Consider the following 20,154-nt stretch of genomic DNA (forward strand, 5'->3'; position numbering starts at 1 on the left):
AAGGCTAAGCGTAAATTTGGTAAGATTGTAATTCACGTCGGCAGTAATGACACCCGGTTACACCAATCGGAGGTCACTAAAATTAACATTAAATCGGTGTGTAACTTTGCAAAAACAATGTCGGACTCTGTAGTTTTCTCTGGGCCCCTCCCCAATCGGACCGGGAGTGACATGTTTAGCCGCATGTTCTCCTTGAATTGCTGGCTGTCTGAGTGGTGTCCAAAAAATGAGGTGGGCTTCATAGATAATTGGCAAAGCTTCTGGGGAAAACCTGGTCTTGTTAGGAGAGACGGCATCCATCCCACTTTGGATGGAGCAGCTCTCATTTCTAGAAATCTGGCCAATTTTCTTAAATCCTCAAAACCATGACTATCCAGTGTTGGGACCAGGAAGCAGAGTTGTAGTCTTACACACCTCTCTGCAGCTTCTCTCCCCCTGCCATCCCCTCATTACCCCATCCCCGTAGAGACGGTGCCTGCTCCCAGACTACCAATAACCAGCAAAAATCTATTTAAGCATAAAAATTCAAAAAGAAAAAATAATATAGCACCTTCAACTGCACCACAGACTAAAACAGTTAAATGTGGTCTATTAAACATTAGGTCTCTCTCTTCTAAGTCCCTGTTGGTAAATGATATAATAATTGATCAACATATTGATTTATTCTGCCTTACAGAAACCTGGTTACAGCAGGATGAATATGTTAGTTTAAATGAGTCAACACCCCCGAGTCACACTAACTGTCAGAATGCTCGTAGCACGGGCCGGGGCGGAGGATTAGCAGCAATCTTCCATTCCAGCTTAATTAATCAAAAACCCAGACAGAGCTTTAATTCATTTGAAAGCTTGACTCTTAGTCTTGTCCATCCAAATTGGAAGTCCCAAAAACCAGTTTTATTTGTTATTATCTATCGTCCACCTGGTCGTTACTGTGAGTTTCTCTGTGAATTTTCAGACCTTTTGTCTGACTTAGTGCTTAGCTCAGATAAGATAATTATAGTGGGCAATTTTAACATCCACACAGACGCTGAGAATGACAGCCTCAACACTATTATTAGACTCTATTGGCTTTGCTCAAAAAGTAAATGAGTCCACCCACCACTTTAATCATATCTTAGATCTTGTTCTGACTTATGGTATGGAAATAGAAGGCTTAACAGTATTCCCTGAAAACTCCCTTCTGTCTGATCATTTCTTAATAACATTTACATTTACTCTGATGGACTACCCAGCAGTGGGGAATAAGTTTCATTACACTAGAAGTCTTTCAGAAATCGCTGTAACTAGGTTTAAGGATATGATTCCTTCTTTATGTTCTCTAATGCCATATACCAACACAGTGCAGAGTAGCTACCTAAACTCTGTAAGTGAGATAGAGTATCTCGTCAATAGTTTTACATCCTCATTGAAGACAACTTTGGATGCTGTAGCTCCTCTGAAAAAGAGAGCTTTAAATCAGAAGTGCCTGACTCCGTGGTATAACTCTCAAACTCGTAGCTTAAAGCAGATAACCCGTAAGTTGGAGAGGAAATGGCGTCTCATTAAGTTAGAAGATCTTCACTTAGCCTGGAAAAAGAGTCTGTTGCTCTATAAAAAAGCCCTCCGTAAAGCTAGGACATCTTTCTACTCATCACTAATTGAAGAAAATAAGAACAACCCCAGGTTTCTTTTCAGCACTGTAGCCAGGCTGACAAAGAGTCAGAGCTCTATTGAGCTGAGTATTCCATTAACTTTAACTAGTAATGACTTCATGACTTTCTTTGCTAACAAAATTTTAACTATTAGAGAACAAATTACTCATAACCATCCCAAAGACGTATCGTTATCTTTGGCTGCTTTCAGTGATGCCGGTATTTGGTTAGACTCTTTCTCTCCGATTGTTCTGTCTGAGTTATCTTCATTAGTTACTTCATCCAAACCATCAACATGTTTATTAGACCCCATTCCTACCAGGCTGCTCAAGGAAGCCCTACCATTATTTAATGCTTCGATCTTAAATATGATCAATCTATCTTTGTTAGTTGGCTATGTACCACAGGCTTTTAAGGTGGCAGTAATTAAACCATTACTTAAAAAGCCATCACTTGACCCAGCTATCTTAGCTAATTATAGGCCAATCTCCAACCTTCCTTTTCTCTCAAAAATTCTTGAAAGGGTAGTTGTAAAACAGCTAACTGATCATCTGCAGAGGAATGGTCTATTTGAAGAGTTTCAGTCAGGTTTTAGAATTCATCATAGTACAGAAACAGCATTAGTGTTGTGTGGGCCGCTGAAGAGGAGGTACTGCTGGCCCACCACCACCAGAGGGCGCCCTGCTTGGAGTGCGGGCTCCAAGCACGAGAGGGCGCCAGACCCAGAGGAAGTGACAGCTGTCACTCATCACACCAGCTGTCACTCATCTACACCAGTACTTACGCCGGACTGCAACTCCACCTCCCCGCCGAGAAATCAACTACCGAGAGGTAACTTCTCTGCTGACTCATATCATTGAGTGAATACTGAACTTCTGTTGCAGCCGGTATCCTGTGGTGTTCGCCCTTATCTGGGGAATTAGCGTGTGGCGTGACGACGACGACTGCGCTACAGATAAGTGGTTACACAAGGAGCTGCACGAGTGTGTGATTCGGAGGTGGAGGTTCTCCTCCTGACTGTGTACAGACTGTAGACCACTGAGTGTAAGGACTTACACTCATTCATCTTGTCTCTGCTTTTTGCCAGCAGTACCAGGTTCGACAGCCGAAGACAGAGGTCACCTGGGGACTCGGGACTTGGCGGCTCCGGTGTTCTTCAGACCGTTGGTGGTGGAGGCCGTGTGGGACGCGGCCTCTCTCTCGTCGGGGTCTTCTATCTTCGAGCCTGCCCACACGTCACCTGGTGTTAATTGACTTTGCAATTTCTGTATATTTAGTTGTGTATTGTCACAACATTAAATTGTTACCTTTTGGCTTACTCATTGTCCGTTCATTTGCGCCCCCTGTTGTGGGTCCGTGCTACGACACCTTCCCAACAATTAGTGAAGGTTACAAATGATCTTCTTATGGCCTCGGACAGTGGACTCATCTCTGTGCTTGTTCTGTTAGACCTCAGTGCTGCTTTTGATACTGTTGACCATAAAATTTTATTACAGAGATTAGAGCATGCCATAGGTATTAAAGGCACTGCGCTGCGGTGGTTTGAATCATATTTGTCTAATAGATTACAATTTGTTCATGTAAATGGGGAATCTTCTTCACAGACTAAAGTTAATTATGGAGTTCCACAAGGTTCTGTGCTAGGACCAATTTTGTTCACTTTATACATGCTTCCCTTAGGCAGTATTATTAGACGGTATTGCTTAAATTTTCATTGTTACGCAGATGATACCCAGCTTTATCTATCCATGAAGCCAGAGGACACACACCAATTAGCTAAACTGCAGGATTGTCTTACAGACATAAAGACATGGATGACCTCTAATTTCCTGCTTTTAAACTCAGATAAAACTGAAGTTATTGTACTTGGCCCCACAAATCTTAGAAACATGGTGTCTAACCAGATCCTTACTCTGGATGGCATTACCCTGAGCTCTAGTAATACTGTGAGAAATCTTGGAGTCATTTTTGATCAGGATATGTCATTCAAAGCGCATATTAAACAATATGTAGGACTGCTTTTTTGCATTTACGCAATATCTCTAAAATCAGAAAGGTCTTGTCTCAGAGTGATGCTGAAAAACTAATTCATGCATTTATTTCCTCTAGGCTGGACTATTGTAATTCATTATTATCAGGTTGTCCTAAAAGTTCCCTAAAAAGCCTTCAGTTAATTCAAAATGCTGCAGCTAGAGTACTGACTGGGACTAGAAGGAGAGAGCATATCTCACCCATATTGGCCTCTCTTCATTGGCTTCCTGTTAATTCTAGAATAGAATTTAAAATTCTTCTTCTTACTTATAAGGTTTTGAATAATCAGGTCCCATCTTATCTTAGGGACCTCGTAGTACCATATCACCCCAATAGAGTGCTTCGCTCTCAGACTGCAGGCTTACTTGTAGTTCCTAGGGTTTGTAAGAGTAGAATGGGAGGCAGAGCCTTCAGCTTTCAGGCTCCTCTCCTGTGGAACCAGCTCCCAATTCAGATCAGGGAGACAGACACCCTCTCTACTTTTAAGATTAGGCTTAAAACTTTCCTTTTTGCTAAAGCTTATAGTTAGGGCTGGATCAGGTGACCCTGAACCATCCCTTAGTTATGCTGCTATAGACGTAGACTGCTGGGGGGTTCCCATGATGCATTGTTTCTTTCTCTTTTTGCTCTGTATGCACCACTCTGCATTTAATCATTAGTGATCGATCTTTGCTCCCCTCCACAGCATGTCTTTTTCCTGGTTCTCTCCCTCAGCCCCAACCAGTCCCAGCAGATGACTGCCCCTCCCTGAGCCTGGTTCTGCTGGAGGTTTCTTCCTGTTAAAAGGGAGTTTTTCCTTCCCACTGTAGCCAAGTGCTTGCTCACAGGGGGTCGTTTTGACCGTTGGGGTTTTACATAATTATTGTATGGCCTTGCCTTACAATATAAAGCGCATTGGGGCAACTGTTTGTTGTGATTTGGCGCTATATAAAAAAAATTGATTGATTGATTGTCTTTTTCCTGGTTCTCTCCCTCAGCCCCAACCAGTCCCAGCAGAAGACTGCCCCTCCCTGAGCCTGGTTCTGCTGGAGGTTTCTTCCTGTTAAAAGGGAGTTTTTCCTTCCCACTGTAGCCAAGTGCTTGCTCACAGGGGGTCGTTTTGACCGTTGGGGTTTTACATAATTATTGTATGGCCTGCCTTACAATATAAAGCGCCTTGGGGCAACTGTTTGTTGTGATTTGGCGCTATATAAAAAAATTCATTGATTGATTGATTGAAGACTTTTATTATTAAATGTCAGACCGGAAGAACCGTATGTTTCCTTTGTATTTCTCTTCTCCATGGCGAAGTGGCAGAGCTTACCTAAACTCTATTATTTTTGGACACAACTGTGCTGAAAATGAGCAAAACAAAAGAAAAACACAGAAGTGGCTCCAAAAACAAAATCACCATCAGTTGTTGAAATTAGTTTGGGTAAAGGATGATGTTGACTAAAAACAGGTTCCTTGCAGAGTCTGTAATCATCTGAGAACAGTGCATTCCTTCCAATTGGAGCTTTTCAAGATATACTCGTATGCATGAAAATTCCTGTAGTTTTTTTTTCCACATCACAATATACAGATTGTGATTATTAGCCCCCTATGAAATTTTCCCAAGTTCCTTTTAACAGAGCAAGGAATTTTCAACACAGTATTTCTAAAGATCTTTGTTTTATTTTGGACGCTTACATTATTTGACTTTGCATACAAAAACAAAATTATTTCATAAAAAACAAAAACAATAAGAGTCAAAAGCCCTCCTTATGCTAATAGTTGCGTGTCATTTTTGCTGGATAACAGCCTGCAGTGGTTTGTTGCAGTCTTCAACAAGTCTCAGACATGTCTCCTGAGGAATCCCAACCCGTTCTTCTTTCGCAAGTCTCTCAAGCTCCTCCAGATCTGATGGTCTTCTGGCATGGACTTTGGTCTTCAGTCCAACCCACAGATTTTCAATGGAATTCAAGTCAGGGCTTTCTGCAGGCCAGTCAATAACGTTCACTTTGGTCTTGTGGAGGTAATCCTTCACCTCCACAACAGTGATGTATTTTTTAGGTCGTTGTGTTGAGAGACAAAGTGATGATTCAGTTTTGTTGCTGACTTCTTGAGGTTTTCTTTAAAAATCTTGACATATCTTTCTTCATGCGTCCTTCTACCTTAAGGAGATTCTCAATTCCAGACAAACTGATGCATCCACATAGAATAACACTCGCACTGCTGTGTTTCACTGTGGGGATGGTGTTCTTTGGGTTATACGCCTCTCCCTTCTTTTCCAAACATAAGTAACGTCTCTACAGCCAAAGAGCTCTAGTTTCGTCTCATATGACAAAAGGACATGCTTCCAGTATGAATAATCTTTCTCCAGGTTATTCTTAGTGTTACGGTTTAGGCTTTGTCTTTCCCTTTCCTTGTGTGTCTTGTCGTTTTCCCTCCCTGGTGTGTCACGTTTGTCACAGTCTATCTCCGTGTTGCTGGGTGTGGACTCTGGATTCCCTCCTCTGGCCTGCCAGTCTGATCCCCTGCAACCTATCTCCAATCAAGCCACTGTAGTATTTAACCACAGCTCAGACATCCAAATGCCGCCAGATCTTTCAGTCTCCACTGTGGTACAGACTACTGGCCTCATCTCTGAGAACTTCTGTTTACCTGTCTTCTCTGTGTTTCAGATCCTCCATGCCTGATCTAGTTGCCATCTGTCTTGCTTCAGTCTTCAGCCACGTTTGATTCACTCATATTCGACTCCTCTGCCTGCCCTGCCCAGATGTTCCTGTCCTCCACTGTCAGACCTCTCCAGCCAAGCCTGCCTACATCTCACCTAAATAAACTGTAAAAACTGTTCTCTTTCTTCAGGTATTGTATGCATTCTGGACTCTACCTGTTAGTTCCTGGGTGAACCATAACACTTAGCATACATTAGTCTGGCTTGAAGGTGTCTCTTCTGCAGAAGTGGGTTTTTTCTTGATCTATAACCTCACAGTTGATTCCTGTCCAGAGCTCTTGTGATTGTCTTCTTTGAGACTACAATTCCTGCCTTGGCTAAGTCACTAGTGACTTAGCAGTTGAACTGGGGTCTTCAGACACATCTCTTACTTGTTTTCTTTCCAGAGTCTTTCAAATCTTTCGCTTCCAACCTCTGCCAGGCTTGTTCTGTACTGTGGGGCTCTCACTGAATTTCTCGATCTTGACACTTGGAAACACTGTGTTAACTCTTTCTCCTGCTTTGTTCCTTAAAGAATTCTAAAATGATTTCTTTTGATGCTTTCTCAAGTGACAGCTCAAACCCTGACTAAAGTTTTTATACTGTGTGCACATTGGAAGATAACTCTTGGTTTTAACTTGATTTTACAAACTTTGAGCAGTACAAAGTTAAAGCACATCATTGCACAACAGTGGTTTGTGGTATGGCTCCTGAAGGGGGCTAATAATTCTGACCCTGGTAGGGTTTGGTTTTTGGGAACTAATTTTGTTTCTGTGTTGTTGTTGTCGTCCATTCGGCTGCTCCTGTTTGTTCGGGGTCACCACAGCGGAGTCAGCCGGACCCGCACTGGTATTTGGCACAAGTTTTACACCGGATGCCCTTCCTGACACAACTCCAGTTTTGCCTGGAGAAACACACACAACCCCTGGTGTTCCAAAGAGGTCTCCCATCCACGTACTAACCAGGCCCCACACTGCTTAGCTTCTGAGATCTGATGGGATGACGCTTACATAGAGGAGACTGGCTAATTTTGTTTCTGTGTGCAAAGTAAAATAATGTAAGCATGCAAAACAAAACTAGGATGTTTCAAAATGCTGTGTTGAAAATTCCTTGCTCTGTTAAAAAAGCACTTGGGAAAATCTTGAAGAAAATGTTATATTTCATAGGTGGGGGGGGGGGGGGGGGCAATAATTTTGTCCTTGTGTACACTGCAGAAAAAATAAGATTACAATGTCAGTTTTTACCAATATGATGCAGGGCACAGATCTTGCCCCCCGTGACCCTTAACTGGAAGCAGGTTTAGAAAATGAATGGATGGATCTAGCGATGTCACGGCATCTAGCCACAGGGATTTTTGTGTTTGGTACAAAAATTTAAGCAAAAGCTTAAAGAAACTAACAAACCACAGAATAATTACATAATTTGCTTTTAAAAACTGAAGTCAAGGAAACTTACATTTTTTTTTTTCCCTTAATGAGATATAGAGACTCAAGCAATTGGCCCAACTTCTTCATAAATGCTGTGGCTTTAGTGACCTAAAACTCAAATTCAGGACTAAAACTGAGTGTGCACAAAGACATAAATTTACATTCACACTTTGTCACTAGATTTATAAACCTGTCTGTATGCATGGACATGCTTAAAATTTCAATCATTGTGAAATTCTAATTACGGCTCTTACTTTCTCAGAGAGCTTTTCTTTTAATAGAGCGTTTGTATACAAAGTAAGCATGTGAATCTCATCACTGACAATGACTGGATACGCATCTCGATACACTACCAGCGATACGATACATAACAATACTGATAATACGATGCAATACGATTCACCCCTGTTCCCGTTTCAATGCGATTTGATCAGTGTTGCCACAGTTACTTTGAAAAAGTAATCCAATTACTGATTACTCCTTGAAAAAGTAACTTAGTTACTTTACTGATTACTCAATTGTATAAGTAACTAAGTTAGATTACTAGTTACTTTTTTAGTTACTTTCCCCAGCTGCCGACAACAACCCATGTCAACATGACAATGATACCTGTTTTGCCAAAACTCACTTTATAGTCACCCTTTCTTGACTTCAATGAAAACAAATACTTGTTTTATAAAAAGTAAAATAAAGACCTCTTTCTTGACCTCATATTTAACTGTTGACAGCACTGTAACAGTAAAACTTGCAATTTCAAACCTACATTGTTTATAAATGTAACTATTAAATTCTAACATTTTTCTAACATTTAAATTCTCTAAACATTTTACTTGTCGAAATTATTATTATTTTAAGCAGTATTAGTAGTTGTAGTACAAAACGGCTTCAAAACTGGACCTTTAATCTAGGGGTGTTGTAGGGGAGGGGGGCACATCCTTGCCCCACGCCCCCATTCCATCTGGATTCGCCCCTGCTTTGGCGTTTGAGCACAAAGAATGGATAACATTTATTTATGCAGAAAACAGGACCAGATTTACAGGTAAGAACGTTTTATTGCGTTTTCACATCATGTGGTCCTCAGAAAGAGAGTTTAGGTGCATTTGAGTGGAAAACAGTTTTAGTTGTTGACGCGTCGCGGAGGATCAGCTGTTTTTAACGAGACGATACGGAGCAGCTCAGCTCAGAATTCTAAATAAAGGAGGGAAAAAAAGTATAAAAATGTCTTTGTAAAGCTCAGTGCAGGTGTGCTGATCACCGCGCTTTAAGAGGTGAGGACGAGTCGAGCAGCTGCAAAAGAACGCAGATGAAAAGCTCACAGCTCGCTTAAAGTGGGACGTTCAGTCGAACCCCGACCTCCTGCCCACGGACCAAGTTTAATGCTGCTATCGACCCACAATGAAAAATAATAGTAACGCACAGTGACATGGAGAAGTAACTTTAATCTGATTACTGATTTGGAAAGATTAACGCGTTAGATTACTCGTTACTAAAAAAAGTGGTCAGATTAGAGTAACGCGTTACTAAGTAACGCGTTACCGGCATCACTGGATTTGATATGTATTTGATGGCAAGTCAATTCCTCACAATGTGATAAAATGCGATTTGGTGCGATTCAAAATGATGCAAAGAAATTCTACCAAAAATTTAAATGGAAAATAAGCTGTAATTCAGTATGGTACTATGGTATTCTTCTTCTGATTCTACTAGAAGCAGAGGATTTGTTTTACTCCTTATAAGCAGCAAACTTACCAGATTCAACTTTAAGGAACAGGAATCAGTTCCCTCATATGTGGAACTTGCTTCATCACACTGTCAGAACTTAAACAGTAAACAAACAGTAAAAAAAAAAAAAAAAAAAAAAAAAAAATCGTTGCAAGCACAAAATGACCAATCCATCGCGGTTTCACCTGTCAACTGAATCGATGCACACTGAATGAATCGATACACTCACATGATCTTGCACGTTTGTATCTAGATACCGATTTGTATTGATTAACCTCCACATCCCTAAAAAGACATCCTTTGGTGCAAGACTAGATAATGCCTTAAAACATCCATTTATACTTCTGAATCCAGCTCTCCAGATTGACAACAGGTGAAGTAAAAATAAAAAAAATAAATAAAGAATAACTAGCATGTTCCCATGGGGCTCCACTGGCTCTAGATTGGGTAGTGTTTAGAAAATAGGTACCTGACATTTTTCAAGGGTGGTAAAAATTATGCAAAGTTTCTATCACGAGTTGGAATGGTGTGTGAGTCCAGAATGTTTTTAGAACCTTAGACCTCAACAATTTCTAGAGGAAGAACTCAACCCTTTTATTTTCTCTTAATTACATAATTTTTTAATGTTCATTTACTGTCTTAATGTATTTATAAATTGTTTAGGTTCTTGTTATTATGTGGTTTGTTGCTGATTTTTAAATGGACCACAATGGAAAGAAGTGTTTTCTTTCTTGTGCCATCCGTGTATTTTTAACATATTTACAATTACATTATGTACTTACATTGAACTTATTAAATAAAATCACGCATGCATACACACACACGCACGCGCACACACACACACACACACACTTGTAATATATAGATGATTTATCGCCCCCCCTGCTGGAATAGAGAGTGAGTCCAGAATGTAATTATCAACATCCATTGTTGAGTGTTGTTAGCTAATATCCATAGTTTCTCCAAAAATATTAGTCCTATCAACATTCCATTTTGGCGGCATTCATCCTTGACACAAAATACATAAGCGTACCAAATGGCAAACGTCAGCTCTCCCCAGTTTGTCTGTGATCGAAGTTATAGACATGTACACAGACGTCACTTCTCTTTTAATATATTGTGGCGAGCTATGTGAAAGAATGAAAAATGAGCTAGAGCTCTTTGTCTTTTCTGTGTTCTACTGCAAGCAGCTGCTTTTATTTTTACACACCAACAAACAGAGGCGGTGGCAGAAGACATCAAACGCACTACACTTCTCACTCATGGTAACAGCAACATGACATTTGACTAAACTGACTAAACTAGTTGAACTACAAAAACACAATAAATCAATAACACTAAGACTGTTAATCTAACAGGAACCACAATAACAATATTTGAAACTCCAAAACCAAAACCATGGTGCATTGCAGCACAATGTCCATTGCTCACTGCTGTTAGCTAATATCCCCAATTTCTCCAAAAATATTAGTCTGATCAACTGTCCATTTTTGCAGCATTTGTCCTTGATCCAAAATACATAAGCATACCACATTGGCTTTCACCAGTTTCTGTGATCTCAGCCATACACATTCTCCGTGATTGCAGCCACACATACGCATGCACGCATGCATACACACAGAGGCCACTTGGCTATTATGATATAGAAGTATGCTGAACCTCATTTAAGTGCAAATGCATGGCGAATATGCCAAATTTATCATGAATAAATATTAGTACATATTAAACCAACGTTTTATGGGGATGGCATAGTCACAATCGGACAAGCATTGTTTCATCTGAGGCAATAAATAAAAAACTAAATAAACCTAATATATGAGTGCTAAGAAATCTGAATAATGCAGGATTGGCACCAAATTTTGGATGAGCATACAGTGCACCAGGAACAAACATCATTACATGTTTTCTGGTTGAACAAATTGTCATGTGGTGAAATTTAACACTTTTAAAACTGTAAATTTTGAAATGCCTAAAGGTAACAAGTTCAATAATACTTCAGTTATCTGTAATAAATAACCAAATTATTTTTAAAAAACATGAATTTATATATGTATCACTGGAAAAAAATAAATATCTTAAAATCATTACTCACCATCATAATGTGATATTCTTGAAATATCTGGAGCAGAAAAGATTCAAATAGAGGGAAAAAGGAAAAAAGAGATATCAGTTGTATATAATATACATACTAAATTGTATTATTTGCAATCAGACCAAATCTTAATCTAATGAATAAATTCAATGTATCACAGAGATATTTATATAAACTTATCTATATGTTATACAGCATATACCAGGAACTGAGGTGATACTATGGTGAGCCAGGTCATCAAAAATTCCTGACACATTAAGCTCTTGTTACAATGAGCTACTCACACATTTGATATACTAATGCCTGGCATGACACACTGTATTTCCTATCACATTTAGTGTTCATGGATGCCAAAATTTAAATATATTTGTATGCAATGTAATTGTTTTTGGCATGTCCAATTTACTCATTTAAGTCCATTTTAATAAGCATCTCCTTAAATCTCATAAAAATAACTTACAATGTATGAGTGAACTCGAACAGACAAGCGCTTGTGTTTGGCGACAAGGATGCATACAGACACATACAATCCTGATAATTGTGACTATAACTGACAATTATTGTTATAATAATAACAAGAACAACAACAATAAACATTTATTTTTTAATGCTTTCAAACACAAATCAAAATACTTAAGTTATTAAAACTACAAAAGGAATTATAGACATAATGACAAACAATAAATGTGTTACTGCACGTGTGGACAGTGCGATAATAGCAGCCTTAAATATGAAATTCACAAACAGTGCAATCCTAGTTCACTTATGTCTAAATATGTTTCAACTCCAGAGGTTGCAAATCGGCAAGAACATTTCAAAGCATTTGTTTCTAATCAGTTGGTGGGTCCCAAAAGCCCATTTAGCACAACTCAGCAATATTCAAAACAGGCTTCAACACATTACAGAACAGAGTTTTGAGTTAGTCATCACTAATTTGTAGTACCAATAAAAGGTTCTGGCTCACCTCTTGTCACATGTTCTATCTACTTTTTTATTGCCGTTTTACTTTCCCATTTTGTTGTATACTACTTCCTGAATTTGGCCCCATAGTAAGCATCATGTTTTTTCCTGCAGTAACTAGCTTGTTAGCTGGGCAGAGAGGAGCAACAAGCCACAGCGTGTCCAGTGCTCAGGAGGAGGCAAACAAACTACATGCAAGTTTCAACTATAGCTGGGTGATAAAAGTGAATAATTTATCATGACAAAATGTTTCATTGCATTGATTCATTCATTTCCTATACTCAGTTACTTAAATTAAGGATCGGGCCTAGAACCTAGAGCCTATCCCAGCGGTCACTGGGCGCGAGGTGTGGTACATCCTGGACAGGCCGCCAGTCTACTGCAGGGTTGTTTATTTTCAGGAGTTGCTGTCAAGTGGTGTAATCAGTTCAAGCTAAAACGTTAGCTTAACATCATTATAGAGAATTTGCTCTCACTAAAGTGAGAACAATTTGTTTCTACAGCTATGGATGCCCCGTGACCCTTAATAGGAGTAAGAGGTTGAAGATGAGTGAGTGAGCGAGCTATGGATGCAGATTCCACAATACTGTTACTTTTATTAGATCTTAGTGATGCATTTTATACTGTCGATCAAAGTGCACTGTTGAAGCTAATTTATTTTGCCTCTCTGGTAAGGCTGGGAATGTCAACTAAAAAAAAAATATCACAGTCTCAGTAAACATCACAACAGATAATAAAATAAGGGCAGGGTGGTACTTTGTATCAACTTTATTTTACACTCTACAATGTCTACTCATAAACTGAAAAATGAAATGAATAATAAATTAATTACTACAAGGTGTGTTTGAAGTTTATTTCTGACAGTATTACAACCCCAATTCCAATGAAGTTGGGACATTGTGTAAAATGTAAATAAAAACAGAATACAATGATTTGCAAATCCTCTTCAACCTATATAGAATTGAATACACAACAAAGACAAGATATTTAATATTCAAACTGATTAACTTTATTGTTTTTGTGCAAATATTTGCTCATTTTGAAATGGATGTCAGCAACACATTTTTTCAAAAAGTTGGGACAGGGCAACAAAAGACTGGGAAAGTTGATGAATGCTCAAAGAACTGTTACGTGCAGACGCGCGTTGTGGAGCGGACCAGCGTCTGACTGAAACCAGCTCTAAAATAACCAGAAAGCGGTTCCAAAAACAAAACAAATTTATTTCCCTTCTGTGCAATAATTTGTGTACAACATAAATGTGCGGTTGTCTGGCGAGGTGAAGGACGGCACGCTCTCCAGCGCCCAAATGGATCGAAGCCCGACGCTTCTGGACCCAGACTCACCGCCGAACACCCCCCAGGTGGATACGACAAACTGACTCTGTGAAGGATGGAAAAGGTGAGGTAAGTCAACAGCTACAACAAATATCCTTCAAAGGCACACACTATCAGCAACACATTCAGGTCTGAATTTAAGCTTTATGTAAATGAGCAACTTCTCACAACAGGTGGAGGATCATCATTCCGTACGCCACGGCAGTGAGAAGCGAGCTGCACAATTCTCATCAATGTTCAAATATACTGCGTAACACAATACCAAATTACTGTTAACACTTATTCAGACAATCATCACCTCTGATGTGTGCTGACAGTATGTGTCCCTCACCCGTCCTCCTTCACAGGCACAATGTGTCAAACCCAGGCGCGGTCCTCAACGTCTCACAAACGAACGTCACAAGGTTGAGTTCCCGGCAATTCTGCTCGAATCACTCATGGCTTAAATGCAGAACGCCATCTCATTATCTGCTTCAGCTGAAAGTCTTTAAGTTTGCACGTGAACATCCTCCGCAAGTGCAGCCAATAATGCTGATGAGGGTGAAGGACTCCTCTGCCAGCACCTTCTCCACAGACAAAAACCAGTTTGCATACCACCTGGAGAGCAAAGAAAAGAAAACAACACCAAAATATCCAGCCAAACCCCCCAACACACAACAAGAACACCTGTTTGGAAACAGGTGAGTGTTATAATTGGGTGCAAAAGGAGTATCCCGAAAGTCTCAGCTGTTCACAAGCAAAGATGGGGCGAGGATCACCACTTTGTGAACAACTGCATGAAAAAATAGTCCAACAGTTTAAGAATGTTTCTCAACGTTCAACTGCAAGGAATTTAGTTCCTAATTCCATCATCTACAGTCCATAATATAATCAGAAGATTCAGAAAATCTGGAGAACATTCTACATGTAAGCGGCAAGGCAGAAAACCAACACTGAATGCCCGTAACCTTCGATCCCTCAGGCGGCACTGCATTAAAAACCGACATCATTGTGTAAAGGATCTTATTGTGTGGGCTCAGGAACACTTCAGAAAACCATTGTCAGTTAACACAATTCGTCGCTACATCTACAAGTGCAAGTTAAAACTCTACCATGCAAAGTGAAAGCCATACATCAACAACATCCAGAAACACCACCACCTTCTCTGGGCCTGAGCTCATTTGAAATAGACAGACGCAAAGTGGAAAGGTGTGCTGTGGTCTGATGAGTCCATATTTCAAATTGTTTTTTGAAATCATGGACGTCATGTCCTCCGGACAAAAGAGAAAAAAAGACCATCCAGATTGTTACCAGCGCAAAGTTCAAAGCCAGCATCTGTGATGGTATGAGGGTGTGTTAGCGCCCATGGCATGTGGAACTTATACATCTGTGATGGCACCATCAATGCTGAAAGGTACATCCAGATTTTGTAGCAACACGTGCTGCCATCCAAGCAATGCCTTTTTCAGGGACGTCCCTGCTTATTTCAGCAAGACAATGCCAAGCCACATTACGCTGTTACAACAGTGTGGCTTCATAGTAAAAGAGTGCGGGTACTAGAGTGCTCTGCCTGCAGTCCAGAGCTGTCGCCCATTGAAAATGTGTGGCGCGTTATGAAGCGCAAAATACGACAACGGAGATCCCGGACTGTTGAACAACTGAATTCGTACATCAAGCAAGAATGGGAAAGAATTCCACCTACAAAGCTTCAACAATTAAGTGTCCTCAGTTCCCAAACACTTACTGAGTGTTGTTAGAAGGAAAGGTGATGTAACACAGTGGTAAACATACCACTGTCCCAGCTTTTTTGAAACGTGTTGCAGGCATCCATTTCAAAATGAGCAAATATTTGCACAAAAACAATAATGTTCATCAGTTTGAACATTAAATATCTTGTCTTTGTGGTGTAGTCAACTGAATATAAGTTGAAGGTTGATTTGCAAATCATTGTGTTCTGTTTTTAATTTACATTTTACACAACGTCCCAACTTCACTGAAACTGAGGTTGTAGTAATGTACTAATATAACATTAATGGGGCATTTCTACTGATTTTCCCAACTCTCCTCTGGCCACATTTGGAGCAGCCAAGCTATCTTCATATATGGTAAAACTCAGGAAAAGTCTTTTCTTCAGCATCGTAGCACCTGTCACATGTCCAGAAAACAGGGTGTCGAGCTGCACACTGCTGCAGCCTTCTGAGCTGCGCAGTGGTGGGTGGGTAAGTTACTTCCAAAATGCAATACATTATAGATTACTAGCAGTAGCTCCAGTTATTTCAAAGTAATTAGTGACGGTACAATATTATTATCTCTAAACTGTAATGCATTACATGACTCCTGCATTACCTTTTGAGTTGCTTTCACCAAAACAACTGCAGAAGTAGGATTCGACATTTTAAAATGCTAAAATATACGTATTTTGCTGCAGCTCATTACATTATACATCCAGTGGAGGGCTTATTAGCCCCACTTCTCACCCAAAGTTTGGGTGTGGTGTAAATCTGTCCCAAGATGCCTTGCTTTGGGAAGGGTACCTCAGAACCACCAGAATAAGCTCAAGAAAGAAATAAGTTTTTGTTCTAAAGAAATACTGCAAAGTGTTTTTTTTTTACTGGAAGAGCACACTTTTGAATGAGGATGGACCTTTTTTCCCTCTATTTAAAGGAAACCTTATTTGAACTTATTTGAAAGCACAAGGACAGCTCTTTTAACAAGAAGAAGAAAATTAATGGTGAGTTTATTTTAGAAATGTACCAAAAAAGGAGTATAAATTACAACTGAATTACATTGTACGCTCACCTTACCGTGAACTGTGATCCGTCTTTTCAGTGGCTTAAAGAATCAGTTTGCGCTTGTTAGCTCTTATCTTCTGATGGCTAAAATAGTGTTCTTATTGTAAATATATAAATGATGCACCGGGCTTTCAAACATTTGACTGCATGGTGCTTTCACCTTACATATGATCATCATATGATCCAAACAGATCTTCTCTAGATCAGCCAGGTTACTGGGTGGTCGCTGAGAAACACGGAGTTTGAGCTCCCTCCAAAGATTTATGGGATATATGGTGTGTGCACGCACGCACGCACGCACGCACGCACACACACACACACACACACACACACACACACACCGTATAGACTCACTCACTCACTCACTCACTCATCTTCAGCTGCTTCCTCCAATTAAGGGTTACGGAGAGGATGGAGCCTATCCCAGCAGTCAAAGCGTGTGAGGCAAGATACCAGTCTGTCGCAGGACCACGTACACACACACACACACACACACAATATATATATATATATATATATATATATATATATATATATATATATATATATATATATATATATATATATATATAGTGAGGAAAATAAGTATTTGAACACCTTTTTTGCAAGTTCTCACACTTAGAAATCAATTTTCATCTTAGGTGCATGTCCACTGTGAGAGACACATAATCTAAAAAAAAAAAAAAAATCCGGAAATCACAATGTATGATTTTTTTAATAATTTATTTGTATGTTACTGCTGCAAATAAGTATTTTAACACCTGTGAAAATCAATGTTAATATTTGGTACAGTAGCCTTTGTTTGCAATTACAGAGGTCAAAAGTTTCCTGTAGTTTTTCACCAGGTTTGCACACACTGCAGCAGGGATTCTGGCCCATTCCTCCACACAGATCTTCTCTAGATCAGCCAGGTTACTTGGTGGTCGCTGAGAAACACGGAGTTTGAGCTCCCTCCAAAGATTTTCTATTGGGTTTAGGTCTGGAGACTGGCTAGGCCACTCCAGAACCTTGATATGCTTCTTACGGAGCCACTCCTTGGTTATCCTGGCTGTGTGCTTTGGGTCATTGTCGTGTTGGAAGACCCATCCACTACCCATCTTCAGTGCTCTAACTGAGGGAAGGCGGTTGTTCCCTAAAATCTCGCAATACATGGCCCCGGTCTTCCTCTCCTTAATACAGTGCAGTCGTCCTGTCCCATGTGCAGAAAAGAACCCCCAAAGCATGATGCTTCCACCCCCATGCTTCACAGTAGGGACAGTGTTTTTGGGATGGTACTCAGCATTCTTCTTCCTCCAAACATGGCAAGTGGAATTAAGACCAAAAAGTTCTATTTTGGTCTCATCTGACCACATAACTTTCTTCCATGACTCCTCTGGATCATCCAAATGGTCATTGGCAAACTTAAGACAGGCCCGGACGTGTGCTGATTTAAGCAGGGGAACCTTCCGTGCCATGCATGATTTTAAAACATGACGTCTTAGTGTATTACCCACAGTAACCTTGGAAACAGTGGTGCCACCTCTCTTAGGGTCATTGACCAGCTCCTCTCGTGCAGTTCTGGGCTGATTCTTCACCTTTCTTAGGATCATTGATACGCCACGAGGTGGGATCTTGCCTGGAGCCCCAGTCTGAGGGAGACTGACAGACATGTTTAGCTTCTTCCATTTTCTAATAATTGCTCCAACAGTTGATCTTTTTTTCACCAAGATGCTTGGCAATTGCCCCGTAGCCCTTTTCAGACCTTGTGGAGGTCTACAATTTTGTCTGTGATGTCTTTAGACAGCTCTTTGGTCTTAGCCATGTTAGTAGTTGGAGTCTTACTGATTGTGTGGGGTTGACAGGTGTCTTTATGCAGCTAATGACCTCAAATAGGTGCTTCTAATTTGGAATAATAAGTGGAGTGGAGGTGGACTTTTTAGAGGCAGACTAACAGGTCTTTGAGGGCCATAATTTCTGCTGATTGGTAGGTGTTCAAATACTTATTTGCAGCAGTATCATGCAAATAAATTATCACAAAAATCATACATTGTGATTTCCGGATTTATTTATTTTTTTTAGATTATGTCTCTCACAGTGGACATGCACCTAAGATGAAAATTTCAGACCCCTCCATGATTCCTAAGTGGGATAACTTGAAAAATCGCAGGGTGTTCAAATACTTATTTTCCTCACTGTATATATGTGCATTCACTTGAGTCTCATGAATGTTACAAATTGGTCTATGAAAATTAATGATGACAACATACACACAATGCAATGAAACTTACTACACCTTAACTAAAGTGACATGAAATATACAATGACAAAGCTAAAATTAATCTCTATTACCTGTGTGTAGAACGGATAACTCAGCTAGTATATAAATAAATATTTTTCAAAGTAGTACATTCTGGTTAATATTATGACCATCATGTGCAAAAGCTGTCTTTAAAGTGTCTTCAAAAGTGGGTTATATGTGGGTCTGCCCCTGCAAAACTGGACATGAAGCAAAAGGGTGTATCAGTTCTGCTATTCCGCGCTATCAAACAGCGAGACAGACGACTAATTGCATATTTAAAGTGAAGCAGTATGTTTGTGTACTTCTTAAAAACACACAGTGCTGTGTGTTAATCCCAGTAGCAAATACTGGCTGCTCGTTCAACTCACAGACAAAAAGTTTGCATCCTCACAGGATGATCAGAATTTTGATCTATTCGTCAACAGGGTGCACGGTGGATTCATCAATGCAGCTTTTGAGGAAACCGATGCGGATAAGGTGCATTCCACAGTCCCACACAAGGCTGTTTTCACGTTAAAAGTGTGTTTCAATGCGCATTACTGAAATATATAATGAGTATTACATTACTGAAAATTTATTAATAATGCCTTACATTACTGCATTACAGCAAAAGTAATGCATTACTGCAGCTGCATTACTTTTGTAACACGTTACTCACAACACTGGCGCAAGACAGCATAGTATCACCCAATGGGACATTCAACTGGAGAGTACTCAGACTCCCCACCTTGTTTCTGCCTGCGCACAGCTTGCAACCGCCCGGCACCTCATCTTAGTGTAACTCCAAGCAGGAAAATTCTTCTTGATACCTGAATTAATTTCTTTTGTGTGTCACACCAAAACTGGATGTCATATTACTCAACTATGAAAAATATGTGATCTGCCAGAAAATGACATTGGTGGTCCTGGGACATCCATAAAATATATGTTTGCCTGATAAAATATTAAACATTATGAAAAAAACTCCTATTTACGGGTCTCAAAATGACTCATTCCGCCTGATCAAGCATCTAAATAACCAAAGGGTGTTTTAAAATATGAAGTTGCAAAATGACTTAAGCACCACACTTGACCAACAACACAATCACACTAATTATTTCTAATTACAGCAAGCACGCTCAACGCATGGTGCGTGCTCACCAACAGAATCTGCTCATCATACTGATTTGCATTTTTGGTTTTTGTTTGGAGTTTGCATGTTCTACCTGTGTGGGTTCTCAAGCTTCCTCTCATG

At 39.9% G+C, this 20,154-nt stretch overlaps 1 protein-coding gene across 3 annotated transcripts in view; it reads right to left on the minus strand.

Annotated features, from left to right (window-relative positions):
- Window positions 1-20,154, minus strand: part of LOC117514653 (focal adhesion kinase 1-like) — a 176,274-nt gene that overhangs the window by 142,775 nt on the left and 13,345 nt on the right. For 2 of the 3 annotated variants that reach the window (XM_034175215.1, XM_034175210.1), the window contains exon 2: window positions 11,578-11,604. The exons of the other annotated variant lie outside the window; for it this stretch is intronic. Coding sequence is in view for 1 of the 2 variants with exons in the window: in XM_034175210.1 (XP_034031101.1) it covers window positions 11,578-11,604 (27 nt within the window). In the remaining variant the exon portion in view is untranslated. The remainder of the gene's footprint in view (window positions 1-11,577; window positions 11,605-20,154) is intronic. 3 annotated transcript variants of the gene reach the window in all.

The sequence above is a fragment of the Thalassophryne amazonica genome, chromosome 7 (assembly GCF_902500255.1).
Source record: "Thalassophryne amazonica chromosome 7, fThaAma1.1, whole genome shotgun sequence".
Lineage (NCBI taxonomy): Eukaryota > Metazoa > Chordata > Actinopteri > Batrachoidiformes > Batrachoididae > Thalassophryne > Thalassophryne amazonica.